This window comes from Ovis canadensis, chromosome 21 (assembly GCF_042477335.2).
Source record: "Ovis canadensis isolate MfBH-ARS-UI-01 breed Bighorn chromosome 21, ARS-UI_OviCan_v2, whole genome shotgun sequence".
Classification (NCBI taxonomy): Eukaryota; Metazoa; Chordata; class Mammalia; order Artiodactyla; family Bovidae; genus Ovis; species Ovis canadensis.
In genome coordinates, this window is record NC_091265.1 from 17773325 (window position 1) to 17800292 (window position 26968).

At 45.2% G+C, this 26968-nt stretch overlaps 1 protein-coding gene across 1 annotated transcript in view; it reads right to left on the minus strand.

The window, feature by feature from the left end:
- Positions 1-6401: 6401 nt before the first annotated feature.
- Positions 6402-26968, minus strand: part of FAT3 (FAT atypical cadherin 3) — an 813871-nt gene continuing 793304 nt past the window's right edge. The window contains exons 23-28 of the mRNA XM_069566576.1: positions 21287-21440; positions 18609-19261; positions 14335-14448; positions 11450-11509; positions 10679-10714; positions 6402-10010 (exon numbers count right to left, since the gene is read on the minus strand). Coding sequence (XP_069422677.1) covers positions 9388-10010; positions 10679-10714; positions 11450-11509; positions 14335-14448; positions 18609-19261; positions 21287-21440 — 1640 coding nt within the window. The 3' untranslated portion in view covers positions 6402-9387. The remainder of the gene's footprint in view (positions 10011-10678; positions 10715-11449; positions 11510-14334; positions 14449-18608; positions 19262-21286; positions 21441-26968) is intronic.

Genomic DNA, 26968 nt, shown 5'->3' on the forward strand with positions numbered 1-26968 from the left:
TCTTGTGCAACCCGGTAGATCAACGAGGGACTTGTAGATCAGGAAACATCTAAAAGGGAAATCACTGCAAGAGGTCAACAAAAAAGCACTTAATAGAGAATAATTTGAACATAAAAAGTTCTAAAAATTTCCCCTACATTTTTAAAGAAATAATCCCGTTTGTATTTGAGGGAACATCATTTGAAAAGTGCAGGGGAGAGAGAGGTCCAAGAGCAAGGGGACATGTGTATATCTACAGCTGATTCATGCTGACGCATGGCATAGACCAACACAATACTGTAAAGCAATTATCCTTCAATTAAAAGTAAATATTTAAAAAAAGAAAAAATGTTCAGGGGACCATTCATGCTTTGTTTTGGATGTCTTTATGCTATGTCTGTCTTTTTGTGGAAAGCACTTATCTACTACTTGGGGCAATAGTCCTTAAAATTCCAAAAAGTATATTCATAAAAATTCTCCTTTAAAAATATTAATCTATGTAGACAATGTCCTAAAATCATATACTCTGAAAAACAAATGACCAGTTTCAGAGACATATGCAAGCGTTCTATAAGCCCTTCCTTTGCCTGGCTTGCTTTTTCTCATTTTTGCAATGAACCTGCACTGGTTTGGAAGTAAGAAAAAGGAAAAGATGAAGAGAAGAATAAAGGAAGCAAGAAAGGAGGAAGAAAAGGCAGTACAAAAATTAAAGGGACATGAAAAAATGTTTCAGATAGAGTTTGCTACTTTTAATCCCCCTATTCTTGCGTGATCTGTTAGGCTGCTTTAATTTTGAGGCCAATTAGTTCCAAATTATCATTATTGTTAATTATTTAGGTTGTTCCAAATCTTTATTAAGAACAGTACAGAACAAGCATAAGTGGCTGAAAAGTAATTGGAAAGTAAAAGAAAGGAGAGAAAAATGGAAGAATTTTGAGAGACGAGCCAAAAGTGCTTCAAGATGAATATCTAGGTTGAGAAACTGCCCTGCTGTGCACCGAAAGAGAGCTAGTGACCACAGATGAGAATTTTTCCGGAAATCACAATTGACTAGTATCGTCTGTTGACCAGCTTGATTTCACCCAGATGTCTGGCAGAAGTGGTTTGTTTGGATCTTCTGTTCACACAGGGAAGGGCAGGGCAAGGTGCGAAGAGCTGCAGGCCACATGGAGCGGCCCGCGGAAACTCGAAGCTGCTAACTGGGAGGAGCTTGGACAAACGGGAGAGCATCAGTCTGACAGAAACGTCAGAGGGTCTGTGCAGAGACTCGCAGGCCTGACACTGTGCCCTGAAGGCCCTGCTCATGTCAGCGTTTGACGTGTGTTTGGAAAAGTGAATTTAAGGGGGGAGTTCCCACCATTTTAGCATCATTTATGCTGAACTCTTACATTTCTTCTAGGAGTCTGGAATTTTGGTACATCCCAGGCAGAGGTGCTGATAAGGCCAGCCTTCAGTGAAACCCTGGATGTTGAATGTCTGTTGAGCTCCCCTCTGGTTGACTATTTTAGTCATGTTGAGCTCCCCTCTGGTTGACTATTTTATAGCCATAAGTAGAACTCTGTGCTGAGTCTCCAGTTATCTTAGGGAATCACTGAACTCAGGTGTGCCTTGGGGACCCCTGACCCAGACAAATAAAATGGCCTTTCCACAGAGATCTGTTTCCAAGCTAAGAACCAGTCCATTATTTCAAAGGAATAGCAGAGAATGGAGATTGACAAAAAAAAATTCTTTCTTTTCCTCTTTCCCCAGCCAGACCAATGTTATTTCTTAACTGACATCTCCGGAGGTGATGTCAATTACCATACCGTCCTTACCTACCATTTTGGAGGTCAGGATGGAGATTTAAACACATTCTCTTTCTGCTAAGGGTGGCCATAGGAGAGTCATGAACACGAATATTTTCTTGGTGCTCAATTCATGAGCACATCCCTGCGCTGTTGGATTGAAAGGCAGGAGACCTCGAGCATTCTCAGTGCTTCCCTCTCTTGACATCTTTCTTATTGCAGTTACTAGATTCACCAAAATGAGGAAGGATTTATAAGATCAAGGGACTTGAGTTGGAGATGTCATTGATTAATTTTTCAATCAGGGCTGTCTAGTGAGGGTCAGCACTGTGCGTGCTTGCTAAGTTGCTTCAGTCGTGTCTGACTCTTCGCGACCCCATGGCTCCTCTGTCCATGGGATTCTCCAGGCAAGAATACTGCAGTGCGTCCCCACTTCCTCCTCCAGGGATCGAACCCTCATCTATTACGTCTTCTGCATTGGCCCCCGGCTGCTTTACCACTGGCACCATCTGGGAAGCCCGGTATTGTCCTGGGAACCCAGGAAATAAAGACAGTAAAGACTCAAGCCTGCCCTCAGGTAGCTGCCCTCAGGCAGCCAGGGCTCTGACATTGGCTCAGACTGGGTTTCCAGAGACCAGCAGTTTGCGAGCTGGTTCGCATTATCCTGGTGGTCTGAAGCCAGCCGTGACACAAGTGTTCATCCTGAAACCGAGCAGGACCCTGCGGGGATCCTGGGCATGGAAGCCTCTCTGTGTCCCCTGTTCCTAGTTTGTAGGGAATAGATTTTAGCCCCATGGCCTTCCCTGAGTTCCAAAGGGCAGGTTCAGTTATTAATCTGGCAAGGGAAGGGATGCAGAGACAGAGGAGTAGCGATCAAGAAATAATAGTGTAGCCTTGGGGCAGGATCCTGGTTCCACCTGAAGGGAAGAACGCACTGTCTCTGAGCTCTTCTGTAGAACTAAAACCCCCAAGGAATGGAAGATGCTAGCTACCTGATGAAGCATTCTTCATTCCAGAGAGAAGGTCACAGATGGATAACTTGGGAATCACAGAAGCTCATCAACAGACCACCTGAGACCAGATTAAAGGACGGCAGGCCCCAAACACACTCTGATCCTTATCAGCAACCCTATCCTTGAACCATTGCTGTAAAACTCCTCACCAAATCCCAGACATACAGTTTGGAAGGCATAAGCCCATGCGACCTCCTTTGCCTCGCAAAGCAATAAAGCTATTGTTTTCTGCTTCACCCAAAACTGTGTCTCTGATTCACCACCAGTGCCCGGAGGCTAAGTTGTTGGCATCAATACCATGGAAGTGGGCAAAGCTAGCAAATCGGTGTGCCCCCTCTTTCCTCTGATTATTTATCTGCCTACCAATGCATGGATGCGTCAGCGGAAGTGCACTGACTGAAACCGCCTGCTCTGGCCGGCGCCACAGTAACTATTTGTAGGAGTCGTTTTACGACAGGAGGTTCTGGTAAGGAACAGGGAACTAGTAAGTCACCACCAAACAGAAGAGTTCAGGAAAGGTCAGAAGGACCATGTGTCCAACCACCTCCCAAAATCCTCGCTGGCATCCACCTTGGCTGAGTGATGCCTGCGTCACCAGAAAGGATTCTGAGTCAGAACGATTGTTTAAATAGAACCCAGAAACTAACAACAATACCCTAGATTGCAAGCCACGGGGCAGAGCAGTCCTCCCGGGTTCCCTCAACCCTCCTTCTCTCGCCCGGGTGCCCTTTCCCAGTAAAAGCTCTTGCTTCGTCAGCACGTGTGTCTCCTCGGACAATTTGTTTCTGAGTGTCAGACAAGACCCACTTTCGGACCCTGGAAGGGGTCCCCCTTCCAGCAACAGATGGACAGGTAACTGGAGGAACGTAGCCCACTTGGTCAGGAGACTGAAAGCCCAGCTAGGGGAGCGCGGCGCTGGCGCTCCATCCCGGGCAGGGCCAGCCCCGGGGCGCTCAGTGCCCGAGGAGGCACCTTTGTGCCGCTGCTGCTCAGACAGGGATGCTCTCACAGCAGGCCTGGCCCTCCCGCGCCCAGGCGGGGTGGGGACTGTGCTGCCCCTTTTGTAGTCCCTTCTGGTCTCAAGTTAACTTCCTGTAATGCCACTTCTTCAGAAGATCAATTTGGCACTCCTCAACTTCTCTTGTATATATTTTGACTTTTAGTCTGTATACAAAATTGTCTAGAGCTCTGCTTTTTGGAGGAAAATTCAGGTGTTCATTGTGCCCCCAGTTTTTGGATTTATTTATTTAGGAAGAGGCTTGCTGGTAAAGCTGCCTAGAATGCATGGGGATGCATTTACAAAATATTTCTGCAGTGATGAGGCTCAATGATCCAGCACCGCTTTCATCCCCATCAGGAAAAAAAAAAGCCTACGGGCAATGGCATCCAGTAAGAAGCTACATCAAATTTCAATGTAGGCATGCACCAGGGCCCGTGGAACTCTTTATGGCAGAAAGAAGTTTCTGAGAAAACTACTATTCCTACAAATATAATTGCCATGTGAGCAATTAACTGAAGACAAATGAAAGGCAACACTTAAAAAAAAGTCAACACGATTGACAGTTTCATTTTTTTCTTTTTACTTGAAAATTTGTTTAACCATCAAATTTTGGCAGTTACAAACCTGTACACTGTTCGTTTTTTTTGTGGGTTTTTTTTGGTCATCTTTTTTTTCTTTAATTTTTTTAGAAAAAGAACACAAGACTGAATACTGCCAACAGCATTATGTGCAGAAACAATTCATTCCCACAAGGGCCAGGGCCCACTTTAAGTGTTAGCTTTCCCTTTGCATAAGGTTTGGTGTGTGATGTGTGTGCAAGTTGAGGTGAGTGTATGTGAGTGTGAATAAATGATGTGCTTCATTCTGAATCTGAAATGGCATACAAATCAGGTACTTAGTAACTGGGCAAAACACACTCGATTTTTAAAATGTCAATAAAAACATTGTCTTGGAAACAGAGAAAGTTAAATGAAAACAATAGAACCAAAGAAAGGCTATAGAACATTTGGAAATGACTCAAAAATGCCATTTTCAAATCTAAAATGCTTTATGTGTGTGTGTGTAGTTACCTCAATAGTTTGCAGACCAATAGCATGGGTGACTTAGAATTATATTCAACCCCCCAAATTAAAGTATCCTGATAGGCATCAAATACAGTATATCTACAAAAGCCTGGAAAATTGAAATCATTATATACAATTTTATAAACATTTTAACACCGAAACATACATCTTTTACAAACCAGCCTGTTTGTAACAGGTAAATTTACATGACAATCTCTCTGATACAGTGCTTAAAAAGAACTGCTTCCATTTCTGAACACATCTGAACACATTTGTCATTTCCCGAAATGCAGTAGTATGGGCTCATAAAATTGTTCAATAGTAGCAATTCAGGTATTTGTTTGCCAGAAGGGTACTACAGCACATACTGATGGGTCCAAGCACACTCCAAATGACTCTACGATTCTCGAGTGCATTCTAAACACTGGAAGAGACTAATTATGGCCTTTGTGTAATATTACATACTTGTAATTATTGCTTTTCATTATTACATAAGGAAAGAAAATCTTATTCTTTTCCTATCTCTTAGCCAGCTGGCTAAATATTAACTGATGCCAAATCCACATATGGCAACTTTAAACCCTAGCATTATACAACCAGAAGCTTAAAGACATTGTGGATTTCCACCAGAATAATGTGCAGTTGAACGCTGCAGGACAAACCCCAGCAAAAACACAGAACCCGCCTTCTCACAGACCACACAAAATGATGACGCTAAAGAAATGCCTCTTCACATCTCCATTTCTCATGATTGGAAGCTAGAAACAAAAAACATAAAACCTAGCCACTTTAGCAATATCCGTGCACTGGGAGGGCAGCAGAGAGGAGAGACCAGACGATTCTCTGGATAACCCATGCCAAAGGAGCACCAGAGCTCCCAGAATTCTCCCATGGAGGTGTCCCTGGGTCCTAAACGATCTGGTTTGCTTACCTCTTATCTCCCTGATGCTGATCGTGTAGACTCAGGCATCGGCGGGGCAGCAGGTGGGTGGGGGTGGGTAGTAAACAGGAATTGGCCGACAGTGTTTTCCTTGCTTTCTTTCCCCAGGATCTGCTATGATTCCCAAGAGTGGTTCCAGGTAAGTTCCGGGAATGCATCAATCCCCTCTCTAGGTTTTCACCCCCATTGTCTGATAGGATAAACCTTAAATGCGTGGACTTGACTTGTTCATATCACTAAGTCTTCTACAATGGCATTTCATGAACTGGCAGGATAGGAGTACATGGAAAGTTGGCATGGAATGAAACTCAGTAACAAAATCCCCATAGAAGCAAGCAAATAAATTAAACACCTACCTTCTTTATCTTTTACAGCCCCAGAGCTTCTGCTGACTGTATGACAAATGTCGCTAGTTCAGCTACTCTCAACCTAATCAGAATGTGTGCGATACCGGTAAAGTGCCTGCAATGGGCTATGGAAAACGGCTTCCAGAGGTAGCACATACAGGTTAGGAAAACATGTATGGGGAAGACACTAACTGGCTTAAATCTTTCCCATGTGGTTCATCAGGGTGAATGGGGTAGGGCTGGGAAGAAAGAAAAAAGAAAAACAAATGGACCCGGTAGGTAATACAATCAGAGCTTTACTGTACTTACTGATCAGTTTGAGTTCCATTTTATAGCTATCATTCCATCCTCATTTTAGAAAACATTCATTTGGTGAAAGCAGTTTTGATAGATGTCCAAAGAAATGTATGAATTCTGTCACTGCACCTTTCCTATGGGGGCTGCAAAAAAAAATCTAAGATCATGAGGCTTCCAGAGAAATACTCTCCATGAGTTCTCTCTTGTAGTATATTCCACAGCAGGAATGGGGTGAAATCAAAAGCTCCAGCAGAAGCAGGCAGATACCATGCCCCATGCAGGTTAGTGGTGAATAATAGTAATAGAAAGAATACTGGTCAAACGGATGAGTTCTAGTTCTTGTTCAGCTATTCAACTTCCTGTGCGAGCTTGGGTGAGTCCCTTCCCCTCTCTGGGTATGTTTTCTCTTGATAAAATAAGGGCGTTGGATAAGCAGATCTTAAGGACCCTTCCAGCTCTTGAATCATTGGTCACCCCACCTAGTTCCATCTTGGCCTGGCTGCAAACCATTTCAGAATCTACAGGAAAAGCTAATTATCCAGAAAGGGAAAAGATAACATGTGTTTAAAAGTAATTGATCAAAACATAACACACACTTGTCTGGGATACATTTAGCTACAGAGCTACTCTGCAGAAAACCAGGGGAAGATATCCTGAAGAAAGAGGTATTTTATCCAGGTCAGAGCCAAGAGTGGGCACAATTTTCTTGGGTGACTTCACAGCAGCACTGGGATCTATGTATTACTTCATTACTGGGCTCCACAGGCACTCTGCCTGGAGGGTGTGCTGTGCAAGCTGGAGTGGCTCATCGGCATTAATCTCCTTCTAATATTTCCTGGGGCAAGAAATGAATTGTTGGTTTTACTTTGATTGTTTTTTACGCCACTGCATTATAGAAAGTGTAGCAGCGATTCTATTCTAGACCATTAGTTTGTCATTTTCTCTTTGATTCTTGCAAATGGGTTTCTTACATAAGAAAAATACCAAAGATTTCATTCTCCCAAGCAGCCTTAGTGAAATTCATTTATTTCAAGACCACGGTGCAGATAGTGTTTCCATGAGTAGGTCTGACTAAGAGATAAGAAGATGAGAAAAGCTGAAAAATCTGTGAAGTGTATGAGTGTACAGTTTACTCAGGAAGCTTGAGAATGAAAAGGAATTTTTGTTTGTTTGTTTTAACCACAAACTTTTGGAAACACTGACTCCTATAAAGAAGTGGATTGAACATGACCGAAACAACTGAAAAATACGTCTGAATGGGTGATACACAGACTCAGGACAGTATAGTGGACACAGCAACGCCATACGTCACCAGAAACTGGACACAGACTCGCTCATATGCAGAGAGTGCAAATACGCATTCATTTAACCATGGCCTCTGTGCACGTGCCCATGAGCTGATTGAAGCAAAAGAGTAAAGTTACTCAGCTCATCACCTTTAAGCTTCGAGTTACTGTATTTCCTGTCAGATGATTCTCCTGGCAATTTTGGAAACTCAAGGTCAAAGCCCACATGTTGGAAGAGAGGAGAACCAAAAGGCAGGGTGTAATGAAACTTCATACTTTTTTCAAATAAGAGTTTAGTTCTGAAAAATTATAACAAAATACTGTTTTGTCTTCTTCCTTAAAAAAGCTCAGTTTTGCTTCAAGTTAATATAAACGGCAATACCAAAATAAAGTTAACTGAATCGGAAAAAAATATGGCATTTGGTGTTTCTCTAATATCATCAAGATCAGAGAAATTGGAAGGTTAGCCTTGCTGGCAGGATTTTTAACACAGGTTGTATCCTAAAACCTTCCTGTCACTTTTCCTCAAGAGCAGCCTTACTGAGTGCAAGCACATATCTGTACATAGGCCCAGACACACACACTATTATAATTTATACACAATAACTAATCTTTCTTCTCCTTTTTTAAAAACACAAAATTGCATCTATAGTGATGATGCCACCAATTTAAAACACACGCCTTTTATCTGCATTATCAAGAACTGTGATTATCTAGCTGAAAACTTTGGAAGTATTAAATTTTCTTTTTTTCCTTGAATTTGTGAATTCTGCTTAAACCTCTCAATATCTCTCATTCTAGGGAACAATGTACTAAAATAGTCCTCTTTTTTGTCTCTTTATTTCCTGATTCTCAGAACAAATGCCAATTTCTGCCTCAATGTTAAAACTGTAGTTATAGTCAAGAATATTTACTGGAAAACACAAAGACAGATAATCACATTCTTTTCAATGTTTCCACAATGTTAACTTTCCCCTCAACCTACAAAATGGGACCCAGATATCTCAAGTATTCCTCTTCATTGATATCTTTCTCAATGATCATAAAATATAACTATATTATTTCGGATGCTTAACACAAACAAACAAACAAAATTAAGCATACTAAACATGTTACCCAAACCTAACTTTATAGCTGAAAATTGGGTAGCTTATTTAAAAAAAATAAAAAGTTGATTTGAAAGGCTTCAGCCCATTTTCTTATTTAATAATGGTCGTTCCTCTTTGCTTTTGCCTAAGAGACTAACTTTTCCAACAGTCATAACTACTATTTTCACTTCCCCCCATTGGCTCAAAATTATATGCAACATAAGCCTCTTGGCTTGCTGCCAGTTATTAATACTGCAAGGACTGGACCGACGCTGTAACACTTCCCAGGGCACAACACTGCACAAAGCAGACAGATGGGCCGTCTAACGTCACAGCGGAGCTTGATTCCCCCTTGAAAAACTCGGTGCACCTGCTGGGTCATGTAGGCAGGCACGCGCTGCCCGGGGCGATGGGTCACCTCTCAGAAACAATGAGTGAGCCTTTCCTTTTCACCCAAGCGGTGTCGAGCTTGCTCGTGACAGTACTGAGAAGGAGTTTCCAGCTGAAAATACCACGTTGCCTGCTGCACGGAGCGGCGAGCCGCGCCAGTCTCTGCGCACTGTGCCAGCCCGCGGGCTCCGCACCGCCTCTACACCTGGGTCTGCTGCTGGGCCTCCAGAAAGGGAATGTGGAGGCTGGCGAGGCTGAGCTCCCCGACGCTCTCATAGTCACTCACGGCCGCTTCGGGGTCGTCAAAGCCGCAGCTGGCCGACACGTCGGAGGACGAGGGGCCCCGGGAGTTGTGCAAGGAGAGGGCCGCGCCGTCTGCGGGGCCCGCCGCGGCCTCCGCGCCCGGGCTCACGCTCACGGCGAAAGTACTGAACTCGCCGGCAGCGGGCGGGCCCCCCACTTCCGTCTCGTGCGGGAAGGCGTGCGGAGGGAGGTACTGGCTGGGGTGGAACTGCGGCCGCCTCCGGCAGCCCGGGCTCAGCGTGCCGGCCAGCGAGCCGGGCCGCGCGGGCGGCAGGCTGTCGTACTGGTCCGCGAAGTCCTCGGGCAGCGGCGGCGGCAGCGGGTCCTGCCCCAGGAAGTCGTCGTCGTGCGGCGGCGGGTACTCGCTGTCCACGTCGTACCCCCCCAGGTAGTAGTCGCTCTCCAGCCCCCGCGCGCTGCCCGGCGGCGCCGCGCCCTCCTGGTTCTCGTAGGTGGGCACCTCTTCTATGTCAGACAGGCGGGCGCCGGGCATCCAGTCGGACGTGTCCCAGTGGTAGGCTGTGAGAGGGAAGCCGGGGCAGTTAGTTTCCTCCAGGGCGGCGCTGGGCACAGGGCGCAGAAGGCCGGGGGCAGGGGACCTGGCATGCAACTCTCAATGCCCAGGAGACAGCTAAGAAGCCAGGCGCAGCCCCATGCTTTTTGCAGGGCCCTTCTCAGGCCCAGCCGCGCTCTTGCCCAGGGGGCACAGGCAGCGGCAGCTCTGAGGAGGACGCCTGATTGCTGCCGCGTCTCCCACTCAGCCATGGCATAAGCCTTGGTGAGCAAGGGCACGCTGTGGAAACACAGTTCTAGAAGGCTCTCCCCTCCACTCCCCCTTTCTAGCTGCAGGCTAAGTGCAGAGCCAGGCTGGCAACATGCTCTATGAGGCAAGATGCACCAGCCTTCCTGTGGACCGCAGGAGGGCGGGAGATACCCGTGCAAATGAATGAATGACTGGGGCAAGGGAGAGGCTTGGGGAGGGAGACGTGGGCGGGGCTTTCACCCCTAGTGCCGAGCACACAAGACACCTGGAACGTGCAAAAGTCAGGGCACACAAGACTCCTGGAACATGCAAAAGTCAGGTCAAAGACACTCAGACACGATGGAGGGAGAGGGACAGCGTAAGCGCAAACTCAGAAATTTCTAACGCATAAGAGCATCTGGTGCTGGGGGCGCGGCAGTGTCACCTCGGTTGAAGTTCTGTCCTTGATCCATGACAGACACTGTTTGAACACAAAGGGAGAAGTGAAACTGACAGTCCCAGGCATGTGAAGAGGGTACAACAGGACATTTTAGATGACTCTTAACAATGCTATTTCTCCCTGTTGTTATTCACAAAACAAACAAACAAACCCATCTATAGTAGGCCCTAATAGTTTTAAGTCCCTAATGAAAGTTACTTGATTGAAATCAACCCCCATAATATTGTAGCTTTGAATGACTTCTTAAATATCCCTAGCTCATGGTAGGTGCTCAATCATGTTGAATGTAAGAATGAACTTAGTATTAATCTGGACTTCAACTAAGTGGCTCTTCTTCTCTGGGAAGGGATTTTGTAAAAAGAGTCTCTCACATATTGAAAAAATTAGGAACTGGATTTTTTTTTCAAAACTGTAAAATTCACTCTTATTTGGAGAGAGACATTCAGTGTCTCATTTGAAACCACCTTTTTACTGTTGCCAGCTGATTAAAATCACCCTTAGTTCACAAAATAAAGAAGCTACAAGGATGTATTATACAGCCCAGGGAATATAGCCAATATTTTATAATAACTATAAATGGAGTATAACTTTCAAAAAGCATTAATCACTATGCTGTACATCTGAAACACACATAATACTGTACAACTATACTTGAAAAAATAAGATAACATCATCCTTTTTCAAAGTAACAAGGAAGCAGTATTTCCTAAAAAGGTAGTTGCCCAAAGAAATGCTACAGAAGAAAACAGTAAATACCTTCATTCTCTATAGTGTCAACCACATTGTTGACAAGCTGAATGACAGTCACTATGGATGCTTGTGGCCAGGAGAGACGACAGGAGGGAGGAGAAGGACAGTCTCAGGTTAGTCATGTCTTCTGAACATGCACTCTCAACAGCAGCAACGAAGGTACAGCACGCAAATACCCAGAGTTTCCCACAGTCCATCTACTGGGCCACAGTGGACACTCTTATCCCCTGGGATTCTCGGAGGAAGGGAAACAGCAGCAAATCCAGGGCCAGTCCTCCTGAAAGGCATGGTTGGCAGGAATTGCCATGCCATAAACTCACACCTCGTGGCCCAGGGAAATCAATCTAGGAAGGCAGAGGCTCCATAAGCTCATGCTAATATCTCATCAGTAACTCCCAAAGGCTCCGAGGAAGATTGCACTATTCCCAGGGATAATTACTTGCTGGACAGCCGTGCTACTCCGAGCCAAATGCCAGTGATGGACGATGACCTTTGCAGGACTGATGGTTGCGCCCTCAGATGGCGCCACCGGCAGCCTGGGATGACCCGAGGCCCAGCTCCCACCCGCAAAGTGTAGATGGGAGCTTGGCCTCTGAAATAGTCAGAAAATGGGGAGGAGATTTCTGTGCCCACCTGGGTCGCCTTAGCATATGATACCAGAAGATTTTGGAGAGGTGATCAGGCTTAAACCAATCGGTAGAAGGCTAAGTCAAAGATCTCTTTTTGTAAATGTCATATTACTCTTAAAAACATATGGGTTATCTTCAAGTATCTTTTGATACTAATTTCTAACATAATTCCACAGTGATTAAGAGAACAGATTCTGTATGATTTCAATACCTTTAGACCATCAAATTTTTGCACCTTGTTTTATGTCCCTGGATATATTCCAGTGTCTCCTAGTTTATAGCCCATGGGAACTTGGATAGAATTTGTACCCTGATATTGTGTGAAAACTGTATAAATCTTAATTATGTTGAACTGGTTCCTTGTGCTTTTCAGGCCTACTGTGTATGTGTGTGTTAGTCCCTCAGTGGTGTCTGACTCTTTGAGACCCTGTGGACTGCGGCCCGCCAGGCTCCTCTGTTCATGGAATGCTCCAGGCAAGAATACTGGACTGGGTTGCCGTCACCTACTCCAGGGGTTCTTCCCAACCCAGGGATCCAACCCAGGTCTCCTTCACTGCAGGCAGATTCTTTACCATCCAAGCTACCAAGGAAGCCCTCAGGTCCTTCTACTTTTCAGTATATTCATTCCATTAACTTTTGAGAGTTTGATATTAAAACGCCAACTAAAAATCTTAATTTACTTAAAAAAATTGTAATATATAGTGAAATTATCTGTAATTTTGTTCTGTCTTTTCCAAGTCTCCTATAAATGTGTTACCATACTTTCATAATTTAAAGAACAAGAATGAGGAAAAAACAATATTAATTGGAAGAAAATTCCTAACACTTTAGGAAGCCTGCTAGAATGGACCAGCCTAGAGTGCTAAGCATGAAAACTCCAGTGTGTCATGAAGCAGAGACTGTGAAAGTAGTCAACCAGACATCGTCCCTGGAGTTTCTGTCCAGAGATGGAAACACTATGTTCTTGGGTGCCTCTAGATGAAACACAAACCAGAGACAGCTCTTCTTCTGGTAGGGCTGAAGAAGGGGGTAAACACCAAGGCAAACAGATCTGGAGACCTGCCTCTGACCTTCTGAGATAGCCTGGAAGAAGTCTGTTGTCAGCGTGGCTTGTTGCCCAACGGTTTCTGCACCTCTCAAGAGGGCCAGGGATTTGGGAAGGAAGTGGGACGGACTGGGGGTAGTTGATGGGGAAAGCAGACTGTTTTACTTCCTTGATTGATGTTATGGTTTTGGGGCTCCCCTGTTTCTATCTTTACCTGTGGGGTGGGAGTGGGGGACAGCAAAGACTGAGTTGTTTTCATTTTGTACTTTATGGTACAGAACGCCCAGTGTTGGAGTCAGTGCTCAAGAGACACTCTGCAAGGGTTTAGGGTTGAATGACGACATACATTAATACAAATTCCATTTTTACCAGTTGTTGACAAATGGGAAAATGGCATAAGGTATCGACTAAGATAAGGTTGCCTGTCTGTTGTTGACTACTGGAAATTATTCTTGGTTCACCACCATGTGGTAAATTCTCACTGTTTCATGACCATTTTTACTCCCCTCCCCTTCCTGGGGGTATCAACCCAGTCTCCAAGCCTGGTTCCTCAGGTCAGAAGACCAAGTCCAGAATTAACGCCCTCTCCGTAAGCAGGGGCTCGTAAGTGGTGGAGGCGGCGGCTATGGAGTCAGCGGGGCTCGTGAGCCACATTGGACTGGGTGTACCATTTGGGGTCCATGTGCAAGTTTCAGAGGAGCAGATGTATCATGTCTACTAGAGTCGCCAAAAGCTCATGACCCTACACGATCTCAAGGGTTCTCAGCTGAATGAAGGCACCGCCTCTCTGGAAGTAGGTTCTACTGGAAGGAGGTCTTGCCTCGGAACGAATTTCTAATAATGCGGAGGCTGGATGGAGAGTGAACAGTGAAGACATCATCTCGAGTTAAAACAGGAAATAAATCGCAGTTTGCTAGAGAGCATTCTTTGGTATAAGGTAGTTCCATCATGACCCAAATCAAAGAGGACGCACTACTGGAGGTCTGGGGGAACCTCGTCTCCTTCTGCGCCTGCTCACAGCTGGGGAAACTCAATGAGAGCTTTGCTTTTTCTGTGAAAACACCCAACAGTGGAGTTCACCAAAAAGCTGTGAGCATGGGCGGAAGCCCAAGATCAGGTCAGGAAACGAAACAGGTCCCATCACCCTCCCCTCAACCAGTGGCTGCCAGCACAGGAAACATAGTCCTCCAGGGGAAACAAATCCCAGGAATTCTTACCATTGTCGTCGCCCGAATCCGACTGGAAGGAACTCAGGGACTGAACTTCAGAGTTGCTGCCTTTATTACTGCCTGCAAAGCAGGTCACTTCTCCTGGGTCATCAACCCCTTTGTCTTCGCGGACAGCCAGAGAGAAAGCAGAAATGACTCTGGTTACCTCGTGCATATTTCCAGCCCCGTCCCCCGCCAGAGTTCACTTCTTGGGGCGCTTTCATCTGCTTAGAGAAAAGAATTTAGCCACACAGTAGAAAATTGATTGTGCCATCGGGGGCAAAGGTCTGTCAATCAAGAGATTTACATTATGGATTTGAAACCCTTAACCCTTGGCAAATGAGCTTCCAAATAGCTGACAGCCGAAAGTCACTGTTCTGTCTTCAAAGGGGAGCGACTGAGTGAGGAGTGAAGGGAGGATGGAATGGGCTGGGTTTTGCCATTCAGAGTTCATTTAAATCATTTGCATGGATCGACATGGTGTCAACACCAGGTTAAGTGAGATTATTTTTAAAATAGGGGTATAAATATTTTATAGGCAAGAATATCATTACAGGTCTCCAAACTTCATCTCTGGGGAGTGAGTGAAGTTTTCCGCATTGCCTTCTAGAGGGCAGCGTCACACCACTTTTTGGGAATGGCAGCACGTGGCACTCTGGCAGGAGGGCAGTCGGTGGTGTGGATGTGCTGTTAGCCACACACTTCCCCTTTCTTTGCCGCACAAAGACAGCCTGCACACACACATCCCAACAGACACCCACACAGCCACACACACTATAGGGCTACTGTCTTATTTGATGGACTAAGGAAGCAATGGAAAACAACCCGTTATCTCCAAGTTGTCAAGTGAAAAATGAATTAGTTGCCCAGAGACTGTCTCACCAGCTAGCGCTGCCTTGCTTAACAAAGGAGGAAATGTATTCCATAAAAACTCAACAATACTTTAGGGGGCCGCGTGAGTTTTGGCCTGAGGTGGAGTCTGGAAATAAAGCTGTCACATTCTGAAGGAGGGGGAGGGAACTGATTAGCAGGAAAACTTCCAATCATTACAGAGTGTGACGGCACCAAGAGAGGGGCCTCGTGCTTCAGGAACGGGTATTTTTCTCTGTGACTAGAGGGATCATCGTTTCTTCCACACGGGGTGGTGGTGGGAACGGGCACTGCGGCGTGCCCTCTGCCACCAGAGGCTGGAGCCACAGCAAAACAATCAGTTGATAAACAGCTGATCTAAGTGGAGAGAGATGCCAGGGAGAAACTCACCTGTCAGCAGCCACACCACAGAAAATAAGATGTGCCTTGGAAAAGCACAAAGTGGGCCCAGGCTCAGCCATGAACACAGCTGATGGGAGGGAGGAGATGCCAGGTGACCCACCCTGGTGAGCACAGTGCTGGGCAGAAACTCCTCTCTGTACTCCTCCATTTATTTAAGCCTCCCATTTTTCACTGCTAAGTAAAAGAGAGGCTTTCAATTAACCAGAGGATTTAGCAAGGCCACAGTGAAGTCTAACTCTACAGATAATTTGAGAGAGAATATATTTATGGGTAAAATCCAAGGGTGACTGCTGCTGCTGCTAAGTCATGTCAGTCGTGTCTGACTCTGTGCGACCCCATAGATGGCAGCCCACCAGGCTCCCCCGTCCCTGGGATTCTCCAGTCAAGAACACTGGAGTGGGTTGCCATTCAAAGTAAAGTTGCTCAGTTGTGTCTGACTCTTAGTGACCCCATGGACTGCAGCCTACCAGACTCCTCTGTCCATGGGATTCTCCAGGCAAGAGTACTGGAGTAGGGTGCCATTGCCTTCTCCCAAGGGTGGCTACTTGAAGTATAAGTGTGTCTCCTTAACGGTGGACTCAGCAGTGGAGGCGCACTAGAATGGCACGTGTAGAGGCTCTCTGCCATCATCAGCAGACCCTCCCTCTCCTGTGCCTCTTCCTCCTTCCTGTAAAAGTTCCAGGAGTAGTCTTGGTAAAAGAACCTGATGCACCAGGTTCGAATCCTATCCCTCCCTTTCCTAGTTACTGCTCATGAAGTGAAGTGAAAGTCGCTTAGTTGTGTCTGACTCTTTGCAACCCCATGGACTATACAGTCCATGGAATTCTCCAGGCCAGAACACTGTAGTGGGTAGCCTTTCGCTTCTCCAGGGGATCTTCCTGACCCAGGAATCAAACCTAGGTCTCCCGCATTGCAGGTGGATTCTTTACCGGCTGAGCCACCAGGGAAGCCCAAGAATACTGGAGTGGGTACCTATCCCTTCTCTAGAGGATCTTCCCAACCCAGGAATCAAATGTAGGCAAGTTATTTCACTCATCCTTCCTCCAACTGGTGCCCGTGTGGGTAAGCATGGGACTTAAGGAAACGATTCAGTGCACAGCAGTGGTGGCTTTGCTGCCTCTGTTTTCTCACCAAATCTCTTCATCCTTAACCCTTGCACACTGGACTCTGTCTTGAAACTCACTGAAACATTCTTGAGATCACTAAGAAACATCCCGGTGGTAAGCATAGTATATCTATTTTTTTCTGTGTAAGACTGTATCGTCTTGGATGGTTTTATGAGACTGAACCCTGCTGACCTTATTGATACCCTTAACTTCTGCTTGCCGCCCTTTCTGCTTTTCCGGCTGTCTCTTTGTGGCCGGTGTGTGTTTCCCTTCCTGGCCCTAGCCCCTGCCTACCTCGCACACGCAGGCATTTGCAAGTGGCTCAAATTGAGCATATTCTTTGCTCCTGTTCCCTTGGTGAACTCACACTCTCAGAGATCCAATCATCTTGAGCATAGCTGGCATCCAAACTCTTACTTCTAGCCTTGCCTTCCTCCTAAACAACAGAGCCAGACACCCCTCAGGAGACCCCTTCTGTGTCTCCTATAGTAACTGAGCTGCTTCCTGTTTCTAGAAGGCACTCTCAGACAATTTCCCCTCAAATCTTCAGTTCAGTTCATTCGCTCAGTCGTGTCCAACTCTTTGCGACCCCATGAATTGCAGCACGCCAGGCCTCCCTGTCCATCACCAACTCCCGGAGTTCACTCAAACTCACGTCCATCGAGTCAGTGATGCCATCCAGCCATCTCATCCTCAGTAATCCCCTTCTCCTCCTGCCCCCAATCCCTCCCAGCATCAGGGTCTTTCCCGATGAGTCAACTCTTCTCATGAGGTGGCCAAAGCTTAAAGACACCAGGAGGCATGCTCCCTTCCTCCATGGAGGAACACTTTATCTCCTTGACTACAGGTGCTTTCTAGCTTCATTTAAAACCAGTCTCCCCCTGTTTCTGCTCCAACATGTATCAGAGTACGGTGTCCCCAGCCTTTGGAAACTCTAGCCACCCAGGGTGTTATTGCTGATTGAATATAAAGCCACTAGGCCTGATGAAAAGTCATAGGATACAACAGAGCTTGCCTGACTGATACTAGAGCAGGGAAAACAATCACTACCTCTCGCCTAGATGTTCATAGAGGCCAACTAACTGCTTCCTTCTCACTTACTTTCTGCTTAGTCTCTTTTCCACAGATTGGTCTGAACCATCTTTTAAAAATGGAAATTATATTGTGTTACTTTCCTGCTTAAAATTCTGCATTAGTGTTGCTCACCAAGCTCCAACTACATTGACATTGTCTATGTTCTTCAATATACTAAAATCTTTCCCACCCCAGGGCCTTTGCACTTGCGGGTCTTCCTTTTGCCTACAATTCTGCTCCAGGAGGCCAAAAGGAGAGGGAAACACCAGCATCTGGCCTGGACCACATTTCCTGCGTGTCTCCTGGACCCTGCATTCCAGCCAAACAGAAGGACCTGCTCTCCTTCTGAATTTGTGGGGGCTTCTATGTGGAACACTCTTCTTTTACTGGACTTTTAATCCACCATGGTCCAGCTCCAGTGTTCCTCTGCTCCTCTCAAGTCTTCTCCCTAAGACTGGAAATACCCCCCTCTGACCTTCCAGAGCACACTTCCTGTATATTGCATATATGGCTACCCTGCTTGGTTTACTGCCAAGAGTATGTTGTTATGAGAAGAGCATGGGTTTTAGAGGCTGGCAGCCCCAGGGTGGAATACCAACAGCCTCTAATGAACTCCGAGACTGTGGGCACCTTATGTACGTTCCCTAAGCCTCATTTTCCCCATCTGTAAATGGGGAGAGGAACCATAGCAAGATTTCAGAGCTGGTGTGAACCTTCGGTGTCAGGGCCTGTCCTAAGGAGAGCTCTGTGCCTCTGGGGTCGCTCTCCCTTCCCAAAGTTCCACTAAACACTAGTAAAAGCAATGCTGCCCAATTCCTCCTGCGGACTCACTCTCCGTGCCCGCGTCCCAGCCGTTCTTGCGGATGGAGTCGCAGTCGGAGCGGCAGGGGGACACGGCGGGCAGGTTGGGGGCCACGCTGCACACCACCACGCCCCGCCGGGCCGTCAGGATGCGCGGGGACTCGGGGTGGAAGGTGGTCATCTCCTGGGGCTCGCCGCCCAGCCCATCGCCAATCTTGTCCAGGTTGCTCCTGGAGTCGCCCTGGAAGCACGGGGTGTAGGCCATGGGGCGCACGGGCACCTGTGGGGGCCCGGCCTCCTGGTACGCGTGGCGGCCGTCCCCGGTGCGCAGGCTCCGGAAGGGCACGCCGTTGCTCTTGCGGAGCAAGGCGGCCGTGGCGGGGTCCTGCACCAGCGTGATGTTGTTGCGGGAGTAGCTCTTGCGGAAGACCTTCTTGCGGAAGACGACGAAGAGGACGATGAGGGCGACGATGACCAGAAGCACCGCGGCGATGCCGATCAGCTCCTCCCTGCCGACGTAGGCGTGCCCGGCCTGGATGTTGGGCACCACCACCGGCCGCAGCCCGCAGTACTGGCCCACGTAGCCCGGCGTGCAGTTGCACACGAAGGAGCCGAACACGTTGACGCAGGCGCCGCCGTTCTCACACTCCTCCCGCTCGCACTCGTTGACGTCCTCCTCACACCTTTGCGACAGAACACAAAAGCCCCCTCTTAAACAGCAGGGCCGGCGGGCATCCGCTCTTACACGGACATCTTTCAGAAAGGTAAAAAGCCCCTGTAGGGGCCCATGAAGCAACACAGAAATGACGTCATGCCGGGTACACGGGAGATGCAGGAGATTTCTATGCCCACCCAGGACGTCCTCATCACGCGAAGGGCTTCCTACCAACCAGCCAATGCCCTCTCTCCCGTACTCTGAACCTACCCGGCTGGGTGGGGAGGAAAGGGCTGTCCTGGGAGAGAAGAGACGGTGTGGAAAAAGAAAACAGAAATGCTGTTGAAGACATACTGGTCTTCAAATGCTCCGGGCCAGATGGATCTCAGAATGCAAAATTTTGCAATTTTAGAAATGACATACACTACGTGTCTTTCATATTATGTAAAATACTCACCCCATCCCACAAACTGGCATAGGACCTATCACCAAATATACCAGTGTTTCTACAGTGAAACATATGGATAGTCACACTAAATGAGGGAAATAAAGACTAGAATAGCCTCGGAATGGTTTGCTTGGTTTTGCCAGCAAATGTTTGCCATGATTATATTCTCAATCTTTTTACTTCTTAGAGCTTTGGGGATTGTAGAATTGCATATAAAGAGCTATGAACCTAGACACCCTATACAGAGTTTCCCAGGAGGAGAAAGTTTTTGATTCTGACATTTCCCTCTAATGAACACAGTAATTTTTGGTCTCTCTGGGAAGCTAGGGTAATGGGGCATATGTAGGCAGTGGGTGGAGGGCTACATAGCAGTGTTTATCTTCCAGATTCTATGCTTAGGTTTTTAAAATTTATTTTATTTACTTTATGTGGGATCTAGTTAACTCACCAGAGAGGGAACCTGGGGCCCCTGCATGGGGAGTGTGGTCTCTCAGTCACTGGGCCACCAGGGAAGTCCCTGTGTTTCTGTTAAAGGCTAATGCTAACTCAAATTAGCAGGGGGAAAAATGACTAAAGCATTCTAATGAAAAGTAAATCAACTTTATTCTCTTTAAGGCAATCCATGACTTGCTTTGAGTATAGTTAAAATAGGCAAACATGTAAGTCTTCCTCTGAGTTTAACGTTATTTAAGAATATAGTCTTTCCTCTTCCTTGCCCTCCACTTCTGCAGTTGTTCCGACATGTTCATTTTAAAAGGTCCGATCACGTATATCTTTGGTAATCCACCTTTTAAAATGTAGTCAAACGTCCCTAATGTGAACAGATTGAGGCCAGGTCAGCTGGAAATTAGTCAGAATCACAGAGTAGTTAAAAATAAATGCAGCTTTATTACTTTAAATTACATCCAAGGATTCAAAGTCAGCTAAGTATTTCCTGGTAAAGTCCTCAGGAGATTTGCTTTAATGAATACATAAGACTGATCTGTAATTAGAATATCACTTTGCTTGAGATTTTATATATATATATATATATATATATATATATATATATATACACACACACACACACACACATATAATTCTAAAACCATCAAGGATGGTTAAAGTGGTGTTTTACTCAGAACTGAAAACATTCCCTTTCCATTTGGCTAACACTTTAATTTTCCTCATTCTTGGGGGAATAAAAGATTTTCAAAGGAAAGGTAACTCTTTAGTTTCTCAGGATGATCATAAAACCCTAGGCAGTAAAGTCCAGTTGATGAGTTCTGGGGAAATGCATAGCATATCTGTCTCAGAATTATACTGGAAACATTACGGTCATAGATGACTTTCTTTAAAAGAATTGTTTACAGATTATATAACACGTAGTACTTATATGACTTTTTGAAAATATAGAGAAGAATAAAGTAAAAATGTAATTTGCCCATAATCCCACTCCCCAGAGATAACCCCTGATAACATTTTAGGCCTTGGTAAGCACTCTTCATGCACAGGTATTAACCCTTTGCCCATCCTATCAGTAGTGGATATTTTGCCCCAGTTACTTTTGTTTTCTTAGCATGAAGAGGCAGCGTAGAAAAAGACTAACTGCACAATCGCACTTACGTGACTCCAGTGAGCCCAGCTTTGCAATTGCAGATGAAAGTGTTTCCTATGGGGTCGCAGGAGCCTCCATTCCGGCAGGGGTTTGGGAAGCAGGCTGTGATCTCAGATTCACAGTTTCTCCCAGTGAATTGGGAAAGACAAGTACACTGATAACCTGGAGAAACAGAGGAGCTCGTGAGCCACAGATGCTGCTGCTGATGCTCAGCGTGCACAGACTCTGCCGTAACGTGGTCTCCTAATTCCTCTGAACAGGGCCCACATTCCAAAGATGATTAGCAAATTGGTTATTTTGAACTTGGAACACATCTTGCCACAAAAATGCCACGTAATGGTTTGTAGCTCGTGCTAGTCCACAGAAATTCATCTAATTAACCACATACATGAATGATAGTAAGAACGGTAAAAAGACACCGAGGGAACAGATCCCAAGAACAGAGATGAGGATGTGAAGGAAGATGCTTTCCCCACCACACTGCTACTGTACAGATAGGGTGTCTCTATGTAGGATTTTATCTAGGTACTGTGCTCATGTCATTTGATCTCTTCCATAACAGCTTCCTGAGAAGGGGTGTACATGAGGTCAAGTGAGACATCACACAGCTGAACGTATTTTTACTCCATTATTACACCTTTTTTAAATAATTAAGTTATGTATGGAATTCTAAGCAATTCCCTCTGTGTTACTTTTGAGAAATCCAAAGTCATTTTGGTTCCTGTGTGTGACCTGGTTTCTTTTCCTCTCTTAACAATTTGGAAGGCCTTCTCTTGTGCCCAGTTTTCTGAGCTTTCACAATGATGTACACTTATGTGTGGGTTTACTTCAACCGGTCCTGGGTACTCAATGGGATCTCACAATCTGTAAATCGTAACAACTTTGGGAAATTTTCTTTATTTCATTGATGATTTCCTTTCCTTTATTTTCTCTGTTCTATCTTTATGGAAGTTTTATGGTTTGGATGTCAGATCATTTGGATTTTCTTTAATTTTTATTTTTCTCTTATATTACACCTTTGTGGGGTTTTGCCTTACTTTCTGAGTTTATCATCTTTTGAAACTTTTATTGAAATTTTCATATATGCTGAATTTTTCCAAAGGCTCTTACTTTGTTCGTTGAGCTTTTATTTTCTTGAAACACATATTATCTGGCTCCTGTTTTGTGGTTATAATATCTCCTCTTATTTCTCTAAAGATATTAATAATATGTTAATGAAGCACTCTCCTTGTATAGTTTCTTCCAAGTCGCTTTTATCTGTTTCTGAGGTTTGGTCTCTGTGAAGGCAGACTTCCTATGTCCAGTTGACTAAGCTCTAGTGCCCAGTTACTGGACAAACACTAGTCTAGATGTTGCTTTGAAGGTATCTGTTGATGTGATTAATATTTACAATGAGTTGGCTTTAAGTAGAACAGATTGGGCTTCCCAAGTGGTGCTAGTGGTAAAGAACTACCTGCCAATCCAGAACACATAATGAGACGTGGGTTTGATCCCTGGATCATGAAGATCCCCTGGAGGAGGGCATAGCAACCCACTCCAGTATTCTTGCCTGGACAATCCCATGGACAGAGGAGCATGGTGGGCTGCAGTTTATAGGGTCACAAAGAGTCAGACATGACCGAAGCAACTTAGCATGCATGCACAAAGCAGATTATCTCATATAATGTGGGTTCAGCTCAGTTCAGTTCAGGTGTTCAGTCGTGACTCTTTGTGACCCCATGGACTGCAGCACACCAGGCCTCCCTGTCCATCACCAACTCCCGGAGTTTACTCAAACTGATATCCATTGAGTCAGTGATGCCATCCAACCATCTCATCCTCTGTCGTCCCCTTCTCCTCCCGCCTTCAATCTTTCCCAGCATCAGGGTCTTTTCCAGTGAGTCAGCTCTTCACATCAGGTGGCCAAAGTATTGGAGTTTCAGCTTCAACATCAGTCCTTCCAATGAAAATTCAGGACTGATCTCCTTTAGGATGGACTGGTTGGATCTCCTTGCAGTCCAAGGGACTCTCAAGAGTCTTCTCCAATGCCACAGTTCAAAAGCATCAATTCTTCAGCGCTCAGTTTTCTTTATAGTCCAACTTTCACATCCATACATGACTATTAGAAAAATAATGTGGGTGGATCTTACCTATTCAAAAGAAAGCCTTAAGAAGAAGGAATTCTACCTCATGATTGCAACACAGAAATCTTGGCTGAATTTCCAGCTCTGAGGATTTCAAATCAAAGACTGAAAAATCAGCTCTTCATGAATTTCTAGCTGGCTGGCCTGCCCTATAAATTTCAGACTTGCCAGTCTCACAATCCTATGAGCAAATTTCTTAAAAATCAATCAGTCTCTCTCTTTCTCTGTTTCTCTCCCTCCGTATGCATCTATAATCTATATACCTATCCATGAATCATCTGTCTATCTATTCATCTATCCTATAGTCTCTGTTTTTCTGGGGAAACTTAAGGCAGCCCTTATCTTATAAATGAGAGGATTTCATTCCTTGTCTGATAATCCTGGCTTATCAGTTCATACTGCAGAACAGGGTGGAAGAAAAGTAGAAATCTGATAGGAAGCTCTGAGAACATCAGTGGGGCTTGTCAACTATGATACTGTGTCAATATCCTTGGGTGGGTCAATTTCCACAGTAATGACCCTTATCCCCTGTTCAGAGGGAGGGTGAATACCTGGTTTCTAACAGGTAAGGGACTGGGCAGTAGTGGAAGAAGTGTGTGGGTCTCAGCATGCAATGAGCACATCATATTTACTGTAGTCCACAAATAACCATCCTCACTGTTATTAGAAGGGCTCTTGGGTTAATCTCTGCTTCCCCCAGTGGTCAGTGATTGATATTGGAATATTGTAGATTGATCTCTGCAGGTGTAAGATAATTAATAATCTGTAGATTGAAATAGTGTATGCTCTCCGTAATGACTCCACACTCCAGAGAACTCTCACATACAGGAGGACATCATGATTGTATGCAGTGAAACATCAGAGAATTAATTTATAAAGAAAGATCACTGTTGATGCAAGCTGTGTCCAGAGACAGCTGGCCTGAAGTCTGTGGGCAGGATGCTCGCTTCAAATTATGCTGCTGACTTGGGGCAATTTTTTCTCCAGTTTGGGAAATTGTTCACCTAAAGGGAAGTGGGGATTGCTGAAAACAGTTGTAACTGGGAAAAAATGCTCCTTTATGTCACCTGGCTAGTCTTTGGTGAGGGTGGCATGTTGTTTAGAGGGAGAATAACTTGTGAGAAGGAACTCAGTTCCTTTTTAGACTAAAGGGAGGGTCAGGAGAACCAGGAATCTGCAAAGCACAGCGTTGATGAGGATGGGGAGGGCAGTCAGCCCAGGTAAGTCTCCTCCTCTCCAGCTCCTATTTGACAAACTTCTGGCTGTTTCTCAAACTATAGCAGAAGTAAGTGGGGGTCAGGGAGGGGCAAGGAGGGACTGTCTGAAAATAAGGGGCATTTGACTATCATGGAAACTGGATTCTACGCCGGGTTACGGGTTTGATTTCTTTGATTTGGCGTCTCTGACCTTGGGCAATCAGAATTTAAAGTGAGGCCCGCCCTCCAGGCACCACTGTACTCCCACATATTTCCTCCTGCTTTTCGTCATTTAGTGCTACTTGATGCAGCCGCCAGCCTGACTGGTTAACCTTCTCACTGCCACTGCGTGTCTAAGCCATCAGCAGTGGTGCACTGGAGCTGGCTCATCTAAGGTTGGGGGTATTGACTTTAAGTGTTCAGGAAGTTGGCAGACAGTTATTAAATCACTGGTAGCCTGATGCCAGCCAGGCTGGGAATAATAGTTATACCATGGAAATCAGCAAACACTCAGATCAGGGCTTTTATTTTTAGAGAACTGGTTTACCAGCACAGCTGGGGATAGGGATACAAGGACAGAAAAACACCACCTACGAGCCCAGAGATCACTACAGATCCTGCACAAGAAGCCCTGTTCTATACCTGAGAAAATTAGATGTCTATTTTGAAGGTGATGATGATGATGACAGCTAACACTTAGTGACATTTATTATGGATCAAGGACAGTTGCTTTCGAACTGTGGTGCTGGAGAAGACTCTTGAGAATCCTTGGACAGTAAGGAGATCAAACCAGTTAATCCTAAAGGAAATCAACCTTTAATGTCCATTGGAAGGACTGGTGCTGAAGTTGAAGCTCCAATACTTTGGCCAACTCATTGGGAAAGATCCTGATGCTGGGAGAGACTGAAGGCAGGAGGAGAAGAAGGGGGCAGAGAATGAGATGGTTGGATGGCATCAGAAGCTCAATGGACGTGAGTTTGAGCAAACCCTGGGAGATAGTGAAGGACAGGGAAGCCTGGCCTGCTGCAGTCCATGGGGTTGCAAAGAGTCCGACGTGACTGAGCGACTGAACAACAACAACAAAGGACAGTTCTAAGCACTTTACTTGTATTAACTCATTTAGGTCTCAAAACAAGTCTGCGATAAAGGGACTATTCTTATGATTCCAATTTTACAGATGGGTACAGAGAAGTGGATTATGTAGTCATGAAACTAGAGTGGACTTGAACCCCAGCAGTCTGGCTCCAGAGGCCCGAGTTGTTCAGTTTTCTCCTGAATTGTATGTTTAACAGACACTTCATCACACTCTCTATCTGAATTTCTCTGTTTATTAAAGACAGAAGCAAACTCTCCAGGATCTGCTCTCCTGATCTCAAACCCATGGGACAAGAGAGGCAGAGCCCTTTGCAAGACATCTTGCTTTTGTGAGTGTTAGTCACTCAGTCATACCAGACTCTCTTGTGACCCTGTGGACTGTAGCCCACTAGGCTCCTCTATCGACGAGACTTTCCCAGCAAGAATGCTGGAGTGGGTAGTCAGTCCCTTCTCCAGGGGATCTGATTGACCCAGGGATGGAACCTGGGTCTCCTGCCTTGCAGGCAGATTCTTTACCATCTGAGCGACCAGGGAAGATTTCAGAACTTTAAATTTGGAGAGATTTTTACCTTAACATGCTAAAAGGGAAAAGCAATTGGATTTTAAATAGTCAGGTTTTTTTTTAATGAAAGAAAAGTTATATTTGCTATTAAGCCTTTGAGAAAGTGGCTTGTTAATAAAATTAACTCATTCTAACAAAGTATTATTTATGATCTCATTATCATTTATTACTGTTAATAATAATTTTTATAATATCAGCAAGTTTGCCATAATGATATTAAGTGATGTAATGTTTTAGTGGCTTAAAATCACTTTGTCATTCTATGAAGAATCACAAAATTCCATGAAAGAAAATAAGAGGCTCTATTAATGCCCTAACTCCCTGGGAGTGTTGGAGAGATGAGTTGCTTGTTCAAGTATGTACAGCTAGTAAGTGATGAATTTGAACTTGAATCCAGACTTTCAGATTCTCAAATAATTTCCGCAAGACTGTATTGGCATTGGAATGTGTCACTAAGCTAGAACTTGCCACTTACTAGGCTCCCCACAACTCTCCAGGGAGCCAATGAGATGCAGGGAGATGGACAGCATCAGGCACCCTTCAGGGAGCCAAATAATCATAATAAAGATAACAGCATATTAAAGCTTCTGTTTTTCCAAAGCATTACCATATAAAAGTACAAATAGAGGGAAGAGAATTCAAAAGATGGCTAGACATAATTTGATCACAAATAATATTTTAACACTTTTGTGTACATGAAAGAAAAAATTCAGA